This window comes from Zophobas morio, unplaced genomic scaffold (genome assembly GCF_036711695.1).
Source record: "Zophobas morio isolate AGI-343-1 ecotype UQ-CSIRO unplaced genomic scaffold, CSIRO_AGI_Zmor_V1 ptg000004l, whole genome shotgun sequence".
In the NCBI taxonomy this organism is placed as follows: domain Eukaryota; kingdom Metazoa; phylum Arthropoda; class Insecta; order Coleoptera; family Tenebrionidae; genus Zophobas; species Zophobas morio.
Window position 1 is genome coordinate 7,426,783 of NW_026972109.1, and position 19,654 is coordinate 7,446,436.

The 19,654-nt window shown below is 36.4% G+C and overlaps 4 protein-coding genes across 6 annotated transcripts in view; 1 reads left to right on the plus strand and 3 right to left on the minus strand.

Annotated features, from left to right (window-relative positions):
- Positions 1-6,400: 6,400 nt before the first annotated feature.
- LOC135139925 (protoheme IX farnesyltransferase, mitochondrial-like) lies at positions 6,401-7,968 on the minus strand. The gene is made up of 6 exons (XM_064070295.1): positions 7,728-7,968; positions 7,480-7,681; positions 7,235-7,430; positions 7,010-7,185; positions 6,646-6,960; positions 6,401-6,600 (listed from the first exon to the last, which is right to left on the minus strand). Exons 1-6 carry the CDS (start codon positions 7,809-7,811, stop codon positions 6,431-6,433), a joined length of 1,143 nt encoding a protein of 380 aa, XP_063926365.1. The 5' UTR covers positions 7,812-7,968; the 3' UTR covers positions 6,401-6,430.
- Positions 7,969-8,291: 323 nt separating this feature from the next.
- Positions 8,292-13,967, minus strand: LOC135139903 (ribosomal protein S6 kinase beta-1-like). 3 transcript variants are annotated; one of them, XM_064070276.1, is made up of 9 exons: positions 13,694-13,967; positions 13,338-13,378; positions 12,926-13,181; positions 12,743-12,876; positions 12,500-12,691; positions 12,347-12,437; positions 10,466-10,825; positions 9,813-10,031; positions 8,292-9,758 (listed from the first exon to the last, which is right to left on the minus strand). In XM_064070276.1, the coding sequence occupies exons 1-9, from the start codon at positions 13,775-13,777 to the stop codon at positions 9,444-9,446; spliced, it is 1,692 nt and encodes a 563-aa protein (XP_063926346.1). In that variant the 5' UTR covers positions 13,778-13,967; the 3' UTR covers positions 8,292-9,443. The 3 variants fall into 3 exon arrangements, with proteins under 3 accessions (XP_063926346.1, XP_063926341.1, XP_063926354.1); XM_064070284.1 differs by having other exon boundaries at positions 9,642-9,772; XM_064070271.1 differs by having other exon boundaries at positions 8,292-10,031.
- A 484-nt stretch (positions 13,968-14,451) lies between these two features.
- Positions 14,452-15,859, minus strand: LOC135139936 (COP9 signalosome complex subunit 5). The gene is made up of 3 exons (XM_064070305.1): positions 15,738-15,859; positions 15,500-15,682; positions 14,452-15,448 (listed from the first exon to the last, which is right to left on the minus strand). Exons 2-3 carry the CDS (start codon positions 15,658-15,660, stop codon positions 14,572-14,574), a joined length of 1,038 nt encoding a protein of 345 aa, XP_063926375.1. The 5' UTR covers positions 15,661-15,682; positions 15,738-15,859; the 3' UTR covers positions 14,452-14,571.
- Positions 15,860-16,488: 629 nt separating this feature from the next.
- LOC135139947 (uncharacterized) overlaps positions 16,489-19,654 on the plus strand; it is a 30,388-nt gene continuing 27,222 nt past the window's right edge. The window contains exon 1 of the mRNA XM_064070323.1: positions 16,489-16,598. The gene's annotated coding sequence lies outside the window, so the exon portion shown is untranslated. The remainder of the gene's footprint in view (positions 16,599-19,654) is intronic.

The window sequence follows — 19,654 nt, forward strand, 5'->3', positions numbered from 1 at the left end:
ATAGTATATTATTAGCCAAGGTTGCAGAGCCAAGCATTCTAGACCGAGCGCAAATTAGAACCCGAGACGCGCAGCGTCGAGGGCTCTAAGTGCGAGGTCTAGAAGTGGCTTTGCAACCGTGGTTAATATACTATTTTTTTCACTAGTAGAAACCATAAAACAATAAACTGAAAAATAAACGTTCAATTTTTTAACGCAACGTGATTTTGTTTTGATTTCTAATCAAACTTGATCTAAATCTTCAACACAAAGAAAACCGTTTATACTTGTCGCTGAGTTAATCATTTTATCTTCTACCGTCTACCAACTACCATGCGTATGCTCAAGTAATGTTTGTAGCACACATTTGTTCATTTTTTAAGAAATAATCACATCAAACATTGCGTACATAACCTCAATTTTTCTTTTTGAACCCGTGGTAGCAAAAGTTGAATTTGCTACCACTAAATGAGTCGGCATTTGCATGCGTCCAGGCTGCTAGTGAAAAAACGTTATTTTTGCAACACTTATGTCATTTTTATCCATATTTCAGTCATTTTGCATTACCGTGGAAACCCAAGTGGAAACATGATTGTGAATTCGTTGATTCAACGATAATAATTATTAATTAAAACCATTTTTGAAATTCTCTTTAATATTTCTCTCCCGATTTGGTTGGAAATAAGCTCGCGTTTGCTTTTAACGCTTCTGTTTTATTCCTCTTGTACTATTATGTTTGTTTCCCTCGCGTTTATGTTCATTGAAGAAAAACCTCTGGCATTAAAAACTTGACACAATCATAGAATAGTAAACAATCGTTGCGAGATTTAATACACAGTTTACAAAAAGTTTTTGCAAAACTAACTCTTGTCTTATTTTTTTACAAATGTAATTAAAAAAAAAGAAAGAAGTACCTACTCCTATAAAATAATTATTATTTATTCCATCCGAATTCATAAAATTAACCAACTCGCTCGCTTCGCTTGTTTATTATTACTTTGCATCCAGGGCTTCGCCAGGTCCGTATTCACCACGTTTCATTGAACTAATGATAAAAACATTTAAACTGATTTTATAATTCTAGCGTTAACAATGATTATAATAACATTATAATGTACGAGTATAAAAGAATAAAACATTTATTTTACAATCACGTACTTATATAGCTAACGAGAAATTTAGAAAACGTAATAACGAGTCCTGTCCTGATTATTGTTTCTAGGATTGTCTAAGTAAATCGTCCGGCGACAGACTAAAAGAGGTGGAGTCATAAATTTCGGTACGTTGTAATCTCATTAGGGTCGTCTTTGTTGCGTAATTTGTATACTACCTCCTCATTACGGTCATTAAAATCTGCCGAAATACGGCAAAACGCCACTTCCAATATCATCCTTACGATAGCACTTGAAGACTTGTGCGACATATATATCTACTTGTTCGCAATACGAAAATCTTCATTAAATTAAATTAAATTTGATAGTAATAATAGTGTTCATGAGTGATCAAAGATATTATTATACAAATAAAGCAGGTATAAAAAGATGGGGTGCATTAACGTTATCAGTATTTAGCCTATTTACTGTGGTAAAGTAAGTACTTAAATCCGACAGGTCTCTTTGTCGTTATGATTTATTATAGCTTTAATCAAAGTTTCTTAAACTGGTGCGGCGAGAATTTGTATGATCCACAGACCGGAGCGCGCTCAGACCACTGTCGACTCTATGTATAAGAATCCAGAAATTCTGTGGGAAATAGTTATTACTTAGATGCTTTTATTTATAAACATATATCACATCTCACATGTTTCACTCGATTTTGACAAGCAACTATTTTTTTGTTTAACTAAGAATTAATTCTTTCATTGTGTTTGATACTAACGTCCTAAATTAGCAACACTAGTGGAATACCTAGTAATCATGCAATAGATTTTTTTGGGAAAGTACAGTTATTTTTATGTTTTAGCAGCGTTGTTTTCTAGTTTCTATTAATTTTTACATATTTTTAGTCACAATTTTGGTAGTTACTTTTTACTTTACTTTTAGACATAATAAATAGTCCAAACATGGAAAAATAAAAAAAATAAAAATTAGAAAATCTAAAATTTAAAAATCGAGAAATTAAACAATGGTATAATTGAAAAATCGAAACATCGAAAAATAAAAAAAAAATGGAAAATCGGAAATTTAATAAATTCCGAAAATTGAAAAAATTGAAATATGCATAGAAGAACTGAAAACTCGAGAAATCGAAAAATATAGAATTTTAAAAATTTAAAAATTAAAGTATCGAAAAGTTGAAAAATTGAGAAATCGAAATAAACAACCAAAAAATTGAAAAATCTAAAGTTAAAAAAACGAAAAACTGAAAATCGGGAAATCCAGAAGTCGAAAAATCGTAAGCTTAAAAAACCAAAAACCTGAGAAATCGAAAAATTGAAGAAGTGAAAAATCGAAACTTTGGGAAGAAATGGGAAAATAAAAAAATTACTTCAGAAATCGGAAAACTGAAAATTTAGAAAGGTCTTTTTTTTTTAAATTGAAAAATCGAAATATTTCGAAATCGTAAAATTGGAAAGGACTAAAATTGAGAAATCGTATCATTGTGGGTTTCTCAATCTATTTTCTGCAGCGTTTTAAACTTTCAACTCAATTTCTTGCAAAATTCATAGAAATGGACTTCGATGGTTATTCCCCTGTACTCTTCATTTCCGGATACTTAAATAAGCTTATCTGGTGTTGTTTATAAATTTGCATTTTATGACGGACTCCCTACGGTGACCATAATCTCTCCTCTCTTGGGTCAGTACCTGTAGTTGTATTAGTTACAAAAAAAAATTCTTCTCACTGGAATCAATTTTGTATGTACGTGACGACTGTACACCCTTAAGAAATAAAATGAGCTCATTTAGAAAAAACCAAAGGTGATGTATTTCTAAAACTGCATGATTTCACTGACGGATAGCTTCTTTATAAATATGTATTCATTTATGGTTTCATATTTCACATAGGTATCTATTTTTCCAAATAATTGGAACATTAGCGGATAATAAGTAGATATAAATGGGAAAGGCATTATTTAAATTTTTGACGCAATAAACCAAATACATATCAGTTACTACATCAGTGAAAAAATAAAAAATACTGCATTTAAGACATTTAATAAACATTTTCTTTTTGATATATATAAGATTCACGTCCATTGTTCAGCAATAATGAGGAGAGAGGACCAAACGAAACACTGATTATTGAGCCAACGTTTTGAGAATTATTTTCTCTTCTTCAGGGCTAGTAATCACTTTAAAATATAATATTGAACATTGTTATTTTATAAACTAACACAAGAATAAAATTTTCGTTAAAAACGGTTGAATGATGAAATGTCATTTCTTTCTGTTTGCTCTAATGTCATTTCATTTTTTAGATTTCGAATTTCTATCATTAATTGTACGTATATACAAAACTAGAATTCAAAAATATGTAGATTAACCAACATTTTTTTTTTAATTTTTAAAATGAAAATATTTTATCTTCAATGAACATTTGTTTGACGTTTGTTGCAACATTCCAAATTGTCGGAAACTTGACGACATTCATGTTGCTATAACAGATACCTACTTTTTGAAGCTTTGGCGAATAAAATAACTGAAAACATGTTTATGTATTTTTTTATGTATTGTTTAATGAATTTTTAAAAATTAACAACATTTCGAACGTATTGTCACCTAAATTATTTCTTCTTGGTGTCAGAATTTGGTTTCCGCTACTAAACACCCGTTCCACAGGTGCAGAAGAAGGGATTGTGGTATTAAATTAAAAAAAATAAACATTTTACTGCAGCATAGTTATTCAAGACTGAAAAATCTTTTCTTTTTTCCTGCAAATAGGCCATGGCTTCTCTGTTTGATGTGTCGCAAATTGTGCAATATTTATTACGTACGCTTAAAAAGAATATTTTTTTTTGTTTTTATTCCCATACTACAGTGTCCAAATTGTATTTGAGTATATCTAATAGTTATCTCCAGCATTAAAATTAATATTTCAAAAGAATACGGGAAATGATTATTCTGTGCTGCAGGTCATAAAGTATTATTCTTCAATATCGGCTTACGATGTTTTTATTACCATGTCCGGTAATCCTCTATCCCGGTGCGGCAGGTATATACATACATTTTAGGAAGAATTTCTGGTTCCGTTTAAGGCAAAATAAGTAGTACAATTTCTTAGAAAGGTATTTAAACCCCTTATAGGATCAGAGTGCAACTTTAAATTTTCAGATTTTTGTTGAAACTCATTTTATTTTAATCTCGTTTCACGATTTCTGAGAATATAGGTATCACGATAAATTATTCTACCGAGGGTTCTAAAAATTAATTTTATTGCCCAAGATTTACACTTAAACATAATCGGCACATTCTAGGGCAAAACGGACCTGCCAAGCCCGCCTCGCGTTAGGTCCAACAATGAAAAAGTGAAGAAATGACACATGTGGCAACAGGAAAAATGCTACATTTGTCTGAAAAATAAAGGTATAAAACAATAACAAATATGCCATTTATGCGAGAGAAATGTATGTATTGAACATTAGATTAGTCGATTACAGAACTAATTTGTGCTAATTGAAAAAATTAATCATTATGTAACACGCAATTATTATTTTCTAAAAATAATAATATACCTTAAACAAATATTTTTACTATTAAAATTACTCTTATTTAATAACACAAATACAACCAGCGGGCCTACCGGACCCGGGTTGCTCAGGTACACAGATAAAATGCATTGCCCCGATAAGCGTAAAACGCAGTGAATAGTGAATTGTGATTTACGCTTAGATTTATTACCCCTCAGGATTATATGTATTTAAAGATGTATAAGTACTGAAGGCTACAATGTAGGAAATTATGGTATTTAAAATATGAAAATTTCCGTGACAGAACACTATTAGTGGACCTCTTATCTCTATTTTTGTTTATGTGACCAAAATCACCAACATGAAGTATCAAAAATGACTACTAGTAATACTCAACTAATAACTACTGAAAAAAAGTGCAATAAAAAAATGTATCTGTATCTGCGCCATTAATTTTGTATCTAGATACAGATATTTTGTGCTTAAATTCGATTTTAGTAAGTAGATATCTAGATACTGCCCAACACTGGTTAGATATGATACTCATTATTGTAGGATTTTTTAGATTTTAGGGTCCTGTAATTCCTAAATAATTGTTAGTGTCTTACTAAAACCTTGAAACTACCTACAGTAATATTTCATATTTCAAGCTAAATTTTTTTAGACCCACACAAATCGTAAAGTTAAGAACAGGAACAAATCCTTGAAGAGCTAATAAACGAGCATCTTACGTGCATATTTAATATGACATTTCGTTGACAACGTCATCAGTTTTTTAAGGCGATTGGCAAATAATAGTAAAAATAATGTTTAAAATTCGAAGTAGGTACACATTGTCTGTCTAATAATAAAATAGCTAGATTAGATTAGACGACAGATGTGTGGAAATGGAACGCCGCCCTTTCGTAATCTCCGAACTGTGAAACGCAACGTGAAATTAGACATTCGTTAACCAATCCTGCTACAAAAATCCCCATAAGATACAAAAATCAGAGTTCCATTCAGGCTTTCCCAAGTCTCCAAAAAGATTAATAATTAAAGGGGTAGTAAATCTACTTTTACTACCACTGAAAATTGAAACCCCATGATATTGTCTCTTTAAGTATTTAAAACAGTTCGTAATCAATCCAAAGCTGTGTATTGAGTATTGATTTTCGCGTAAAACCTTAAATACCCACATAGATTTGAAGCAGCTACAAAATAATACCACAAAATCGCCGTCTTCTCTCGTTATAATAATATATTTTGTAATTTTTACAACTAATTAACAACTGAAAAATAAACAGTTTCATGTTAATGTTGAAATATTATTTTAGTTTAGTAATGTAATCACGCAAAATCCATTTTGCCTCCTCAATCGACGCATCATCTGCCGAACGTCAAAACACATTACCTGTAAAATTTTCAAAGGACATCAAAGCTCCTTAACAGATGAAAGCTGACATTACGAATGGCTTGCATCGTCAAGGATATCCCTCCCTCCATTCAAAGGGGCGGAGTCCTAAGAATGCCATCTTTTATTGGCCTAGAGGCGGGGTAATCGTATCAACTTTTTTTTAGAGTAATCTGGGTAATCCCCTACAAATGGAACCGGCGGGTAATCTCACTCATCGGAAATTTCCATCAAACAAAAAATTAAAAAAGATTCTAATTTCAACCACTTCATGACAAGTGTGAAAACACTGAAAATTAGGCAACCAACAATACATTTACATTTTTTACCCAATTTAAAACCGCTCCTAACAATAAAAAAATACAAATGATTCTCGTTGGAAAATAAAATTTCCCCAGACACGTTCGAAAAATCCTTTATTTTTCAGTTTTAAACATTTTCTAGCATACTGTCTACACTTTTCACGTCGTCACCATCAAACACAAACCATTTCTTCTTATTAATTAAAAAGAGCATCATCAACAACGGCAAGTGAATTAACGAAAATCGGAACAACTTCCGCGACGTTTCGCTGGACGAATCTTTGTAAAAATTGTATGCTACAAAGACAGGTTAGTTTAATTCAAAGTGTGAAACCATCTCACCTAAATAAATAAAATATAAATTAAGAGGTGTAGCTTCTAAAACGAACCACCAGTTGGTAACGTCTAAGTATGGGGCCGCTAACGTCATGGCTTCAAGCGCTATGGTATGCCTTAAAGCCACCCTCCGACACAACCCCGGATTTGTAACAGCCATCATTCTATACCCAGCTCTTGAATAATCAGGACGTAAATTCCAAGATAGAGCGTTAAAGTGTGGGAACTGCCAGGAGTATAAAATAGCGGCCATTAGCCAAGCCCCTGGACCCAGAGAGTTGGCGCAGGCGGCCCAACCCATCAACGGTGGAATAGCGCCCACTAAAAAACACCCATTATTTTTACAACTTTAATTAAATGTAGTACGCACCAAGAGAGCCCACCCACGTGTTTAAAATACTAATGCGCTTGAGGGGTGTATAAATCGAGGTGTATAGAATAAAATTGGCCAACCCTAAACTGGCGGTCAAACTATTAACCCCGTAGTTTAAAATCGCCAACCCACTCAGACTTGTGGTTGCTGCAAACATCATCGCGTGCAGCTGCCTGCAACCCCAAAAATTAAAACACACCCATTCATAATTAAAATAATTACGTTAGTCTTCCACACACTAGAACCCGATGTTTTGTTCTTGACATTTGTGCATCAAATGGCACTTCATGAAATTGGTTAACAGCGTTGGCCGCTCCTGATAGTAACCCTGTACCTATTGTACACATAAGAAATGGGGCTATTTCAAACGGTGCAGGGGCCACTGCATAGCCCGCCATTGACGTCACCACAACAAGTGCTACAAACAAATTGTTATTATGTAACTACCTAACACTGATGATTATTACTAGTTAGGCGAAACTTTGATAGTTTTAGATAGTGCCGCACGATGTTGGTGTGGTTGGTGGAGGGCGTGGGGCGCCATGGAGGTATAAAAGTTGGTTTGCGGGGGAACGCTGCGGCCACATCTTCCGTCAAGTCGATAGTGGTGGCTTTTCGGTCTGATTTGTTGACGTAAGTGGCTGCGGGGAGTGTAAAGTACACATGTTTCTACAAAAAGGGGGTTACTGGGTATCGTTTTAAATATTGTAGTTACCTTAAGTAAGAGGTTAGGAATGTGAGAATTACCTAACACTTTGCGGCAGCATGATTTTAACTGGAAATGGAAGATATTTGACATTATATGGTCAACTGCAGTTAAATTAATAACATTTTATGTAGTTTTTACGTCACTGATTAGGTTTAAATGAAAAGTTTTTTGAAAATGTATCGATCGAAGTTTTGAGGTTAGGCATGTGATGTTGACAGCCACATTGACAGAACGATTCGAGGATCGAATGTTATCGGTTGTTTGGTGAAATACCGATGACCAGTGTAGGCATATTTTCGTGGAAACTTGATAAAGTCGACACCATAGAACTGTGCCATAGACTTGGAAATAATGATCAAACGTGATTTTTTTATTGTCATTTATTAACTGAACAAAGGTACAGCACAGTTTTCATGTAAAATATCCCTATTTGTGACCACAGGAGTAACTGTAATGATTATATTTAATCTTGAGGTTTGTTGAGAAATCGTCCTCAATAATTTTGTGGCACCAGGGGATTAAAATTTAATTGACATAAAAATTCTACTAAGTCTGATAAAAAAAGTGATATTTTTCGTAATTATACACTTTATTAGTATTGTTTTGTTACAAACGTACTGATAAGTAATCTGTAAATAAACGCCACTCATCCGCAATTGAGCCGATTACCTTATGAACGAAATAGAAACAATATCACTCATATTGAACGAGACAGGACTAATATAAATTGCATAAAATCTATAAATTTGTTTAGTTATGACGATAAATATATAAAAGATTAATATGAATAACATATTCCACTTAACTATAATTACGCTACCATCTTGTACACAACATGTTTAACTATACAATAACCAACCTTGCATCTCATAGTAATGCACAAAATATAGCAGTTTGTGCCTAAAAGACATTTTTTTAAATATAACGTTACATTTATGTATAAAAAAGTCTATATTGGTGTAAATTTATCTCATAATGAACACATTTTTTCTTGCACCTCGTAAAGGGGTTTCATTTATGAATATCATAAAAAATGTAAACGATATTACGTAAAAGCATGCGTTCGTTCAGCTAAATAAAAATACTCTCGAGTGCAAGGTGAGTTACCTACACTTAAAAAAAGAACATCCCGTAAATATGTGAAAGAAAGTCGAATAAAGCACCTGGTCGTAAAAGTTGAATTTTATTTTCAAAAATAACTAAGTAATTTGAAGCCCCACCACTACCTATGTTAAATATCATTAACAATAAAACAATACGCTTACAATAGGAGAAACTGATTTAGAACGCAGACGTAGTGCCTTTAGTGGCTATGGAGAGCGAAACCGTTACCACACCTAACTCCACAATTCACAACATATATGACTTAACAAATTAAAGTGCTCCAACTCTAATAACGTAATCTCTATAATTCTTTACTGTACTTAATTTTAGAAATTTAGATTATAGACTCCATTTAACAACAACCTTAACCTACGTCATTTCTCTCCAAGCTTTCGTAATGAAAAAAAAAAAAAAGATGAGAATTATCGCGGCAAGGTTACTAAATGGTAACAAAAAATTGATCTATCTACACTCTACGGTGAAAATAAAATTAAGTTCCTGCACTCTTGCAGGTTATCACGTAACATCCACAATTAAACTAGTTCATGGTAACCATAACAAAGAAATAAATATGTAAACAAAATTCAACTAAATCAAGCTTTAAAATAAAATGCCACACTATACTGGAGGTAGATCGTTAGATACATCCATCATCGAAAGCCTCCGATCAATGAACATAAGATCGTCGTTATTCGCGTTGCGCACACCTTGCGTCGCGAACCCCCCACCACCCCTCTGGTAATTGTCTAACCTAACCGAATTTGTGTCCATGTTGATCGCATGCGCCGGTCCGCCGAACCCGTGATGGTTGTCCAGCTGGTTGAACGGCTGGAAGTGGTTGATGACGCGCGGCTGCCCCGCCATCACGTGATTGTTCACATTGACGGGGATCCCCCGAGGACCCATCATTTGGTTGTCCAATTGGTTGAACGGCTGGAAGTTGCGGACTACTCTCGGATTATTTATATAACTATTATCTACACCTACGCGCGAGTTGTTGTACGGTTGGAATTGGCTACGTGACGGTCCGGCGACCGCGTGGTTGTTGACGTAATTGTGGTCAACGATGTGGGCGGGGGCGGCGACGGCGGCGGCGGCGTCGTTACTGAAGTTACGTTCGATGCGGGGCTGGCGCCGGGGAGGACGACTTTTCACGCTACTTTTGTACACTTCTTCTAAAACAGAGGGGGCGACGTACGTGAACCCCTGAAAAGAGCTCATGGATTAAGCTGGGAATCACCGATCTTGGGGACACCGGCCGCCGACTCAACTGGTCCTACTTAATCTATATATTGTAATCGCAAACTCCACCTTCATTTCGACGCCGTTTTTAATTTAACCAATAAAAGAAAAAGTTTCATTCATATTTTAGTTTCCAATACTCAAAATAAAATATAAGAAAAATATTCACGAAAACCAATTTTGTGACAAAAACACCCCAAAACAAAATGTTGCGGAATGTACTTACCAAAAACCACACTATATTCCGCCATATTCTTTAACATAGGTCCTCCAATTTTCTCGAGCAGCTCTAAATTTTTAGTTCTCAACCTTTACGAATTTAGTAAAATTTGCTCCACATATTTTAAAAAGACATAATCGACCAGTCGAGTGAAACCCCCGGCATCGCTCTTTCTCACCTTGAAGACCTCGTTGGCGCTTTCGCTGAGGAGGGAGTCGTCCGGGGAATCAACGGGCGTTTGCTTCGTGAACTTATTATCGAAATTCGAAGTGTCGTCTTGGTTCTTCTTCAGCATGCTCTCCGGCACCGGAGGCGTGACCCTCTTCGCAAGCACGTCCTCCCAGTTGACGTTCTTGAAGAAAGAGTGGCCTTTGATGGCCGAGGCGCCGTCGACGGTGCCCAACCGGGCCGACACTTGTCTCTTAAGCAATTTGCGAATCAAGTCTTTAGAGTCTTGGGTGAGGTAAGGTGGAAGGAATAGTTTGCCCCTAAGGATCTTCTCTATTGTCTTTTTGCGGTTATCACCTTGGAATGGCGGCTGGAAATTTGCGCGAATAAAAATTTGATAGTGGCGATGAATTACGACAACGCTACATTTACGAAAACAACGTTTCGACTTAGAAGTTCCGAGAGATCCAGGACATGAACGATTAATGGCGTTTGCATGTCTGGATGGACGGGTTTTGTCTGTACCTACCGGGGAGTCCTGTTAGGACTAGAAATTTTGAACGAACCTGGTTTTCGTTTTTCGCGTAGCGTTTGGAGACGTATTTTCTCGGCGAATTACAAATAAATGGAGGCTACAACAGAACAACAGAGGTCATAAATTAGGGATGAATTTCGAAAAAGCGTGCAATTTATAATTAAAATAGGGTTGTTTGTGATTTCTGTTGGTGGTAGGTGTATTTTAATGAGTTTTCCATTTCGTTTTTGTGACTAACCAGTAAGTGGCTTTCTAGAAACAGGGGTCTACAATAATCGATAGTCTACCTACTTACTCAACGTGGGTATGAAAGGTCAAGTTTGATTTTTTTTCAAAACGTCTACATAATTTTTTGTGCTTTCTGTTTTCCCTCATTTATGGGTCAAAAATTTGGTAGTTATTAAAGGTCGCAACTAAGCAATAATTATAAGTGACGGTTGATTTACAACAATAAATTTGTAACAACAATTTATTAACAATAAACAGGGACAAGGTGATCTGTGATGTCTGAACACAGTGGCAATTTTACTGCCATATTTGGGTAGATTATTCATAAATTCGTGTTAACAATAGCGTAATTACTAAAATTTAAATTTTTGGTATTAACTTTTTTGTAATATGATTAACTAACCCGCAGCGGCGATCTTGTTGCAAGATCGTAAAACAATGGAGTTATATAATATAAAAAAGGTTTCGCAAAAATACAATTTCTCAAATTTTGCTAAAAATCCATTTTCCAAGTGAGCATCAATTACATAATTACCCAACCTTGAAAGTCGCGTTTCTTTCATAGAATCTTCACTCAGTAGATAAAAGACTTCATAATCATTACCCGCTGTCGCAATTTACACAAAAGTCAAGGTCACTTCCGGACTTATCTTGCCGATAAAAAACCAAACCATCTTCTATTTGACCTCTTGATCAAATTTTATCCTTCGTTTTCACCGTATTTGTTTTATTCGTTTAATCCTCGATAATTATGCGTTACGGGAAAATACTTCTAATACAAAAATAATGAGTCACGGTGATTTACAATACCGCATGTCATTATGCAGGTAGTGACCCATAATTATCTCCAACCAAATAAATTCAAGAGATAATGGTAAATAGTTCTGAACATGGTAATTAAGTCGTCAACACGTATGCGGGTAGAAGTCACCATTCTTACGTTACAAGTGTTCTATTGTTAGATTTTTCAGATAACGTTGTCAACAATTCATGATTAAATCCTAGATTTAACGATTTAAGTTTAAATGACGTCATTAACGCTTTCAATCAGAAGTCTGACGTAAACGAGAAACCCCGCAAATAAAAAACCTACGCATTTTGTGATGACGTAGAAGTGGAAATACTTACAGCTCCCGTCAGCATGTCGTAACATAAAGCTCCAAATGACCACCAATCCACTTCTTTTCCGTGGCCGCTACGGGTGAGGATTTCGGGGGCCCTATGTCAAAAATGGTCACATTTTTGTTTTTTTTTTTTTTTTTGTTAATTTTCGAAACTTACATGTATTCGATCGTTCCGCAGAAAGTATGCGTTAAGACCCCGTCCCTGATATGTTCTTTGCATAGACCAAAGTCAGTCAGTTTGACGTGACCTTTCGAATCTAGTAGAACATTCTCAGGTTTCAAGTCTCTGTAGACGATACCTAGGAAATGGAGATGTTCAATGGCGAGTAAAATTTCAGATAAGTAAAAACTAGAAAAAAAATCATGAGAACGATACTTTGGTGGTTTTAGTAATAGTTACATTGCTGTTTCTTCTAAAAGGAGCCCTTCCTTCTCCAACATGGTAAAAAGTTCTCCCCCTTGTAAAAACTCTAATATTAAATACAATTTCCCGTTAGTTTGATAGGCGTAGATTAATTCAACTATAAAAGGATGCTGCAAAAGAGACATGTATTTTATGCCGACGCAAAATGCGAAGTGCAACCTTAACAGCTTCTAAAATATTGCGTTCAGCCTTAGTATGTGCAGTGTCTTTCTGATTTCTAACAATGGAAGCCTTGTGTAGAATTTTCATAGCGTAAATACTCTCCTTGTCGGCGCCCGTCTCCTTGATAACTTGGAAAACTTTCCCGTAGCCCCCTTTACCCAAAACGCTGAGTATGCGGAAATCCTCATTTCCGATCTTTTTCCCCTTATTGACGCTCTTTTCGTCGACTTGAACCCTCTCCGTATAGGCGGTGCTAAACACGTTTGAAACACATGTCATTTATCTTCAAAATTTCAAAAAACCAAAAATAAACATGCATTACTTTATTAGCTAATCTTAATCAAAACAACAACTTTCGTGGTGTTATCAGGCGGCTTAAAGCAAGTGTGGAAGAGATATGGATACTTACTCGACCATATCAGACACATCTGGTTGTTCATCATACTGATCCTGAAAATTTCGCAACAATTAAAAACGATTAAGTTAATCTCGGCGATTGGGGGTTTAAGTTCCAGATTAGCGTGTTAAATTGGGGCGTTTGCCCCGAGGCAAAGCCCCCCGAAACTCCACTCCTCCAACACCTGATTTACGTAAAAAGAAGTGAAATTGTTGTTGCACAAGTCCATTTGATGCAAATGCCATAAGGTGTGACATTGAAACGGAACGAGTTTCGGAGCGCGATAAGATTACAGACGGGCGGATCAAGTGATGGTTTCAAGACACTTGTCTCGTTTTATTTTGACCAAAATTAACCCATCTGATTACCTCTGTGATGTCTATAGCATCATCTTCATCGTCCGAATTCTCGGGTTGTCCATCGTGTATCTCAATATCGAATATTCCAGCCATGTTTCGTTGTTAAACGACGCACTGATTTACACTAAACATAACACTTCTCACCTGAATTTATCAAAAAGTGGGTGATATTGGCTACGGTTTGTGCTTTACAAAGTTCCAGACTTTAGTGTTCGCACGACAACACCATAATCATAGACCACTCATAATATTGGGTTATGTCCGACGCAGGTTAGTCAATGTGAAATGCTAAAAGTACTAAATGGTGATTGGGCGGAGGCGTTGCGCCAAATTTGAAATTCGAACGCACAATCGTGGAAACGTAAACTACTTTGAGTGAAAGTTGGACGGACTTTCTTAATTATTTCGGTATTGTTACTTCGCTTGATCCGCTTATACAGACTAATTTGAAAGTGAACTCGTTACCTGATTTTGAGGTTTTTCCACGAAGCGCAATCGTTACGTTTTACATTATTGAGGCTACTGAAGGAATGAAGGATCAAATTCTAGACCACATACATATTAAACCATCAATTTGAGTGCATTATCGTTGTTTAGTATCTTCATAACGTAATTTGGCTTTCAAGAGATTTGTTTACTGAATCATGTGTTAACACATTGAGTATATTGAAAGCAAATATTTTAAGACAATATTTGCCGTATACTTGTAGCCTTGTACTCGCATATTTGCGCATAATACTATTATAGGAGTAATCTAACACAGTACACCAGTGTAAGTAAAAATTTATTTAGTATTATATAGGCAACCAAGAATACACGCGGACTCCAATTGCCAACTTACAGAAATAAATATTCTAAGATTTAAAAAATTAAAACAGGAAACCAAATCAATTTGATGTATTATTGAGAGAAGTGCTATTGAAAAGTCTGTCTTTGATCATCTGCGCCATCAATCCGTGAATAATCTCAATCGTGGTCTTGCAGCTATCTTTCGTCGCTTTCAATAACTTATCTTCAGTCCTCTTCTCATGAGGATCCGTCCCTCCAACTATAAACCCTCCACGTCCTATAGCAGCCTCCGATTGTTCCAACTTCTCACTCAAATCGAAAATTTGCCCCGTCGTATAATCAGCGTTTGTTAACAAGCTGGAAGAACTCAAAGTATTCACCCAATATTTATTCCAAAGTGAGTCCAACAACCGTCTATCGAGTGACGACTTAAAATACGAAACTTCCAAAGAATAGTATTGCTTGCAATGTACCCCAAAATCCTCTATTTTATTTAAAGGAATAGTCTGGTACTCCGACGGTTCTTCATTCGCGGGCTTATACCCCTTAGGGTACGTCCTAAAAGCCCCTAAACATACTTTCCCTGCCGAAATCGTGCGCACCGGATCTATCACAATAGCCACAAACGGCTCCTGGAAATTCTGATTCAACATCTGAGTCCCTACATCAATCCCAGACAACCAACAACCATAACCTGGATGGCTATGATACCACCCAATTGCATTTTCCTGTCTTCCTACCAACTTCGCCGCTTCTATATACGAACTCATGTACTCGTACGCCTGTGCTTGCGCGTTTACCCGTGTTTCAGTCCCCTCAACAGGCAAAGCAAACGAATCCATCACAAACATGGTATTACCGTCAACTTTTCCCAAAATTAGACCCATCACTTCGAGAGTGCCCCCAGAACGAGCGTGCATTACCATTTTGAGAAGCGCCAACGCCGAAATCTTGATATCTTTGAAGAAATGGGGGCTGAAACGTCATTGTTAGGCGAAAGTGAGGTTAGGTTTAATTATTCGTTACTCTTTTTCCCAGGGTTTGGCTGCGAGGATGTCTTGTTGCTGCTTTTTGTCGTATCTGTAAATGTCGTCGACTGAGTTGACCATTTCGACTTTGTTGGCTATTTCCCAGGTTTTAAGGGCTATTTGTTTTTGAGTCTCTGAAGAGGTTCCTGGTTTTGACATTTTGGAGTTTGGGGGATGCGCCCTGCGGAAATGGGGGTTTTGGTTAGTGGTGGAGAGTGTGAAATGAATTTACTTACCAATGTTGGAATTATTTTTGCCAAAAATTCTAAAATTAAAATGCCAGATATGGGATGACAGTAAATACAGAGGGCGCTGGTGGTTGGAACATTTTTATTTCTGTTTTGGCATTTTCGGTGTTTTTACGCGTTTTTCAGACATAAAGATGAGTTTATAAATGCGCTTTGGATAAATCTGATGTTCCAGTAAACGTGCCAATTTTTGGATGTGTAAAAAATTGAATTGGACGCCACTGATACACCTTGTACCAACCTGACCAAAAAAATCATTTTAAAAATTACCTCTCTAAAACCCAACTACGACAAAAAAATTAAATTAAATCAATAATTAGACGACGGTTGAAGGTCTGTTTCCGTTACAAAAAACTGTTTAACTCTCTGAAAGCTGAAATTAACATTTCGCTGTTGTACTTTCAACAATTCTTTTAACTTTTCCAAAATATTTATTCTTATTACAGTTTAACATTACCAAAACAAATGCATTTGGTTGAAAGTCCGTTACTAAATTTGTTGTGTCTGTCAAATGTCAATATCCTGCGACTCTATCGTTTGACCTGACCGGTATTCCCCAGTGCAGCCCCTTGCGGTCGCTAATTACAGCCCCGAAGCGCAGCCCCATCCCGAAGCCAACCACACCCTGACAGTTTTATTAGGGTGGTTTTTTAGCAGTTGGCAACTCTAAAGCGTCTTAAATCAAACGGGCCAATGACGTGTCAGCTTTTCGTCGGTAATGGGGGGGCAAACGCCATTTTGATTCGAGATTATGCGCGTTTTAGTTAAAGAAAAGTTTGTAACAAGTAGTGTGGTAACGTTGTGTTGTAAAGATTTGTGCTCGTTTTATTAGGAATATAGGAGAATAAAGTAAGTTTTTTGCAAAGTCGTCAATTAAAAAACGTTTCGTAAGCCCCAAAGCATGTGTCTTGATATTCGCCGGGGGCCAAAATGGCATAGTTTTCGTATTTGATGAAAAAGATGCTTGCCGGTTCCTGTTGGTCATCGACATTTTTTTCGAAATAGAAATCATGTTTTTGGGTTTGACGCTGCAGCGGCGGTTGGGAGCGGGTTTTGTGGGGGGTTTTGGGCCTCGTGGGGGTGTTTGTCGTTTTTAGGGGGGGGGTCACGGTGTGGAGTAGTGGGCTCCGGTAACGAATTTCTTTGTTGGCGTTTCTGTTACTACGTAATTAATTATGAGGGTAAAACGTGTGGGTATGAGTGACTTGAGGGTTTGAGGGGGTGGTTTTGCCCTAGACGGACAGCTGGAAGCGGGGCTCCCACATGTCTGCCGCTGCACGATCATCCCCAAATCCATCAACGTTGGGGTTGTTTCAACTTCCATTAAAAATACAATTAAACAAAGTTTCTTTGTTGGATCTGTCGCGCCGCCTTTTGATAACTCATTTTTTTTCGTTGTCATTACTGTAATTTATGTGTCGTTATCGTTATATTTGTTATTCATTCCAGTATTTTTAAACGCAATTTGTTTATTATCTCCTTGCAATATAATACGCGCGTTGTAAAAAATTTAAATCAAGGCCACATACTTGTGTTTGTTGTATTGAAACATGATGAATTCCTTTCCTCCGTTCAACGATTTCTAAAAATAGCCCACACATTACGATTTTCTTACCCCCGATTTCGTGGAAATGCTGGAGCCAGAGTGGCCGAAATAGTAACAATTTTTAATTGTTTTAACGGCTGCGGTTAGCACCTGTCGGGAACTTTTTAAAAGAACCGCAATGTTTTATGCATTTTGCGAATTAGTGCTAACTTGGTTATTTATAGACGTAAGTTTTGATGGTTTGGACCCATCGCAGAGTTTGGTCGGGTTCAACGGTACGTGTTTGGAAGTTTTGATGATGTATAGTGTGTCTGGTATAAGTTGGAGAAGTTCCACTATAAACGGAAGGAGCGGCGAAAATTTATGATTCACACATTTACACTTGTGACATTTTTTCGCCGGTGATAATTTGCTCAAGTAGGTTGGATTGTCATTGCACATATACAGGGTGTGTCACTTTAACTGACAACTACCGTATGTATGAAAACCAGATTATCTGACTAATCACCAGGCAATTGACATAAAAAGGCAAACCGGAAGACATCGGTGGTCCTACTTCCGGTTTACTACAGAACGACAAATTTTTTTCATTTTGCGCAGAATATCTCCATCGTCAACATTTAATCATTTTGTCTGAATTTTTATTTTTTTTATTTTTTGAAAATTTATAACCGTAACGAGACGAGTCCCTGAGCAGTAGCTTTAAATATCATGTGAATGTATATGTTTGCCACAATTCCCAGACCCCCGATTATAAAACTATCGTCTTACACAAGCTTAATTAACGCAGAAATCAAATTATAAACCGCGGTCACAATTTACCAACGTCAAAATCTCAATTTCTCGCAAATTGCATTTCCTGCACCTGCTGTGTTCGCGTGCACTTTCATTAAACCCACAGCCTGTATTAGCACAAATCAATAATAACCCCATGCAATAAAAATTTCATCCACCTTTTAAATAAATCGACAAGCCTGTAACGCAAAACCGCTGAAAAGGGGAAAAGTAGCTTTATTAACGACATTGAAGCGGCTTTCGACACTTAATCAAAGACCACAATTCGCAACGACTCATTGCAGTGCATGCGAGGAACGAAAGTAAGACAGTATCAATTTTATTGAAAGTAAAAACGTGGGATTTAAATGACAGACAAGGAGCTTTATTCAGTTGCTCGGAAGTCGGCGTAATAAATTTCCAGCGACTGCAAACACGCGTTGGTTAACTATACGTTTAGTGTGGACATGGGTCATTTTACGATGGGGGAATTGTGCACAAGTTTCACACTAGTGGTCACGGTAAACATGTGAAAAAATTCTTTTCGAATAAGTCGACCGCAAAGTTGGGAATTGTTACTGCAGGAGGAAGAATGATGTAATTCCACATGTGATACGGATCCCCACGGCACGTTATTTATAACAACAAATTTTTCATTTTAATGTCACGCCGTTTATCTCGGGAAAATGGCAGCGGATACTCATGTAATCATGGGTGGAAGGATGGATGGGGATGGCGATAAAGGTGATAGGGGATCGTTTGTCTAAACAATGATGTAACCGTGACGTTGCTAAACTTCCATCTTTCCGTGTTTCCACAGGGAAAATACGTGGTATCTCAAAGCAAACATATACAGTGTGTTTCACAAAAATTTTCTCGAAAGCTACTACACACCTGTAATTACGACACAGTATCTACAGGGTTTGCTGAAATAGCATTAATGTGATAAGATTTATTGATATGCATATCTGTATACACAGAGGTTTGATTTAATAAATAAACTCTTACAATTTTTTTTCTATAAGTGTGGATGCAAATTTGAAAGTATCGTGAATATGCAATTTGCGTTTTTTGTGTACCGCTTGGGAAAGCCTCGAACACATACAGCAACTTCCCACTAATCCTCACTAATTGAAATTTTAATGCACGAAATTTAAAGCCGATAATACAAAGTTCTCTTCACATTTTCACCGGAAATTTAAATAAATTTCAATTTCATGCCGATGGCGAAGTCGAGATGAATTTTCTTTCATCGGACGTCACTTCAACGAATCCATTTATCAGCGGTCTCGCCGGGACGTAGACAATAAATCGAAAAAATTCGTAGTCATATTTGAAACTTCTTGACTCATAAATCGTCAAGTTTATTGATATTCCGGTGATTATTTTCGGGATCACGTCGAACTTAGGCAATTGTGATTACGAATGCAGATAAATCATTCCCGGACATAGAAAGCTCACGAAGTCGTGATGCAGTGGACCAGTATTAACAAAAATTTCAATTTGAAATCCTTGACTTGTCTGTCAACGGTTGTAATAACGGAATTGTGGGACAGCTGGAGGAAAATTTGGAGCATTTGGAGGT

Coding starts and splice junctions, on each gene's coding strand:
- LOC135139925 (XM_064070295.1), bottom strand. CDS start 7,811: ATGTCAAATATCTTCCATTTCCAGTTAAAATCATGCTGCCGCAAAGTG. Junction 7,682..7,727: donor TTCCTAACCTCTTACTTAAG/GTAACTACAATA, acceptor CCCTTTTTGTAG/AAACATGTGTACTTTACACT. Junction 7,431..7,479: donor ATCAAAGTTTCGCCTAACTA/GTAATAATCATC, acceptor ATTTGTTTGTAG/CACTTGTTGTGGTGACGTCA.
- LOC135139903 (XM_064070271.1), bottom strand. CDS start 13,777: ATGGCTGGAATATTCGATATTGAGATACACGATGGACAACCCGAGAAT. Junction 10,826..12,346: donor ACGACATGCTGACGGGAGCT/GTAAGTATTTCC, acceptor GCAAATTTCCAG/CCGCCATTCCAAGGTGATAA. Junction 10,032..10,465: donor GCGCCAACGAGGTCTTCAAG/GTGAGAAAGAGC, acceptor AGCTCTTTTCAG/GGGTTCACGTACGTCGCCCC.
- LOC135139936 (XM_064070305.1), bottom strand. CDS start 15,660: ATGTCAAAACCAGGAACCTCTTCAGAGACTCAAAAACAAATAGCCCTT. Junction 15,449..15,499: donor GCCAAACCCTGGGAAAAAGA/GTAACGAATAAT, acceptor ATGACGTTTCAG/CCCCCATTTCTTCAAAGATA.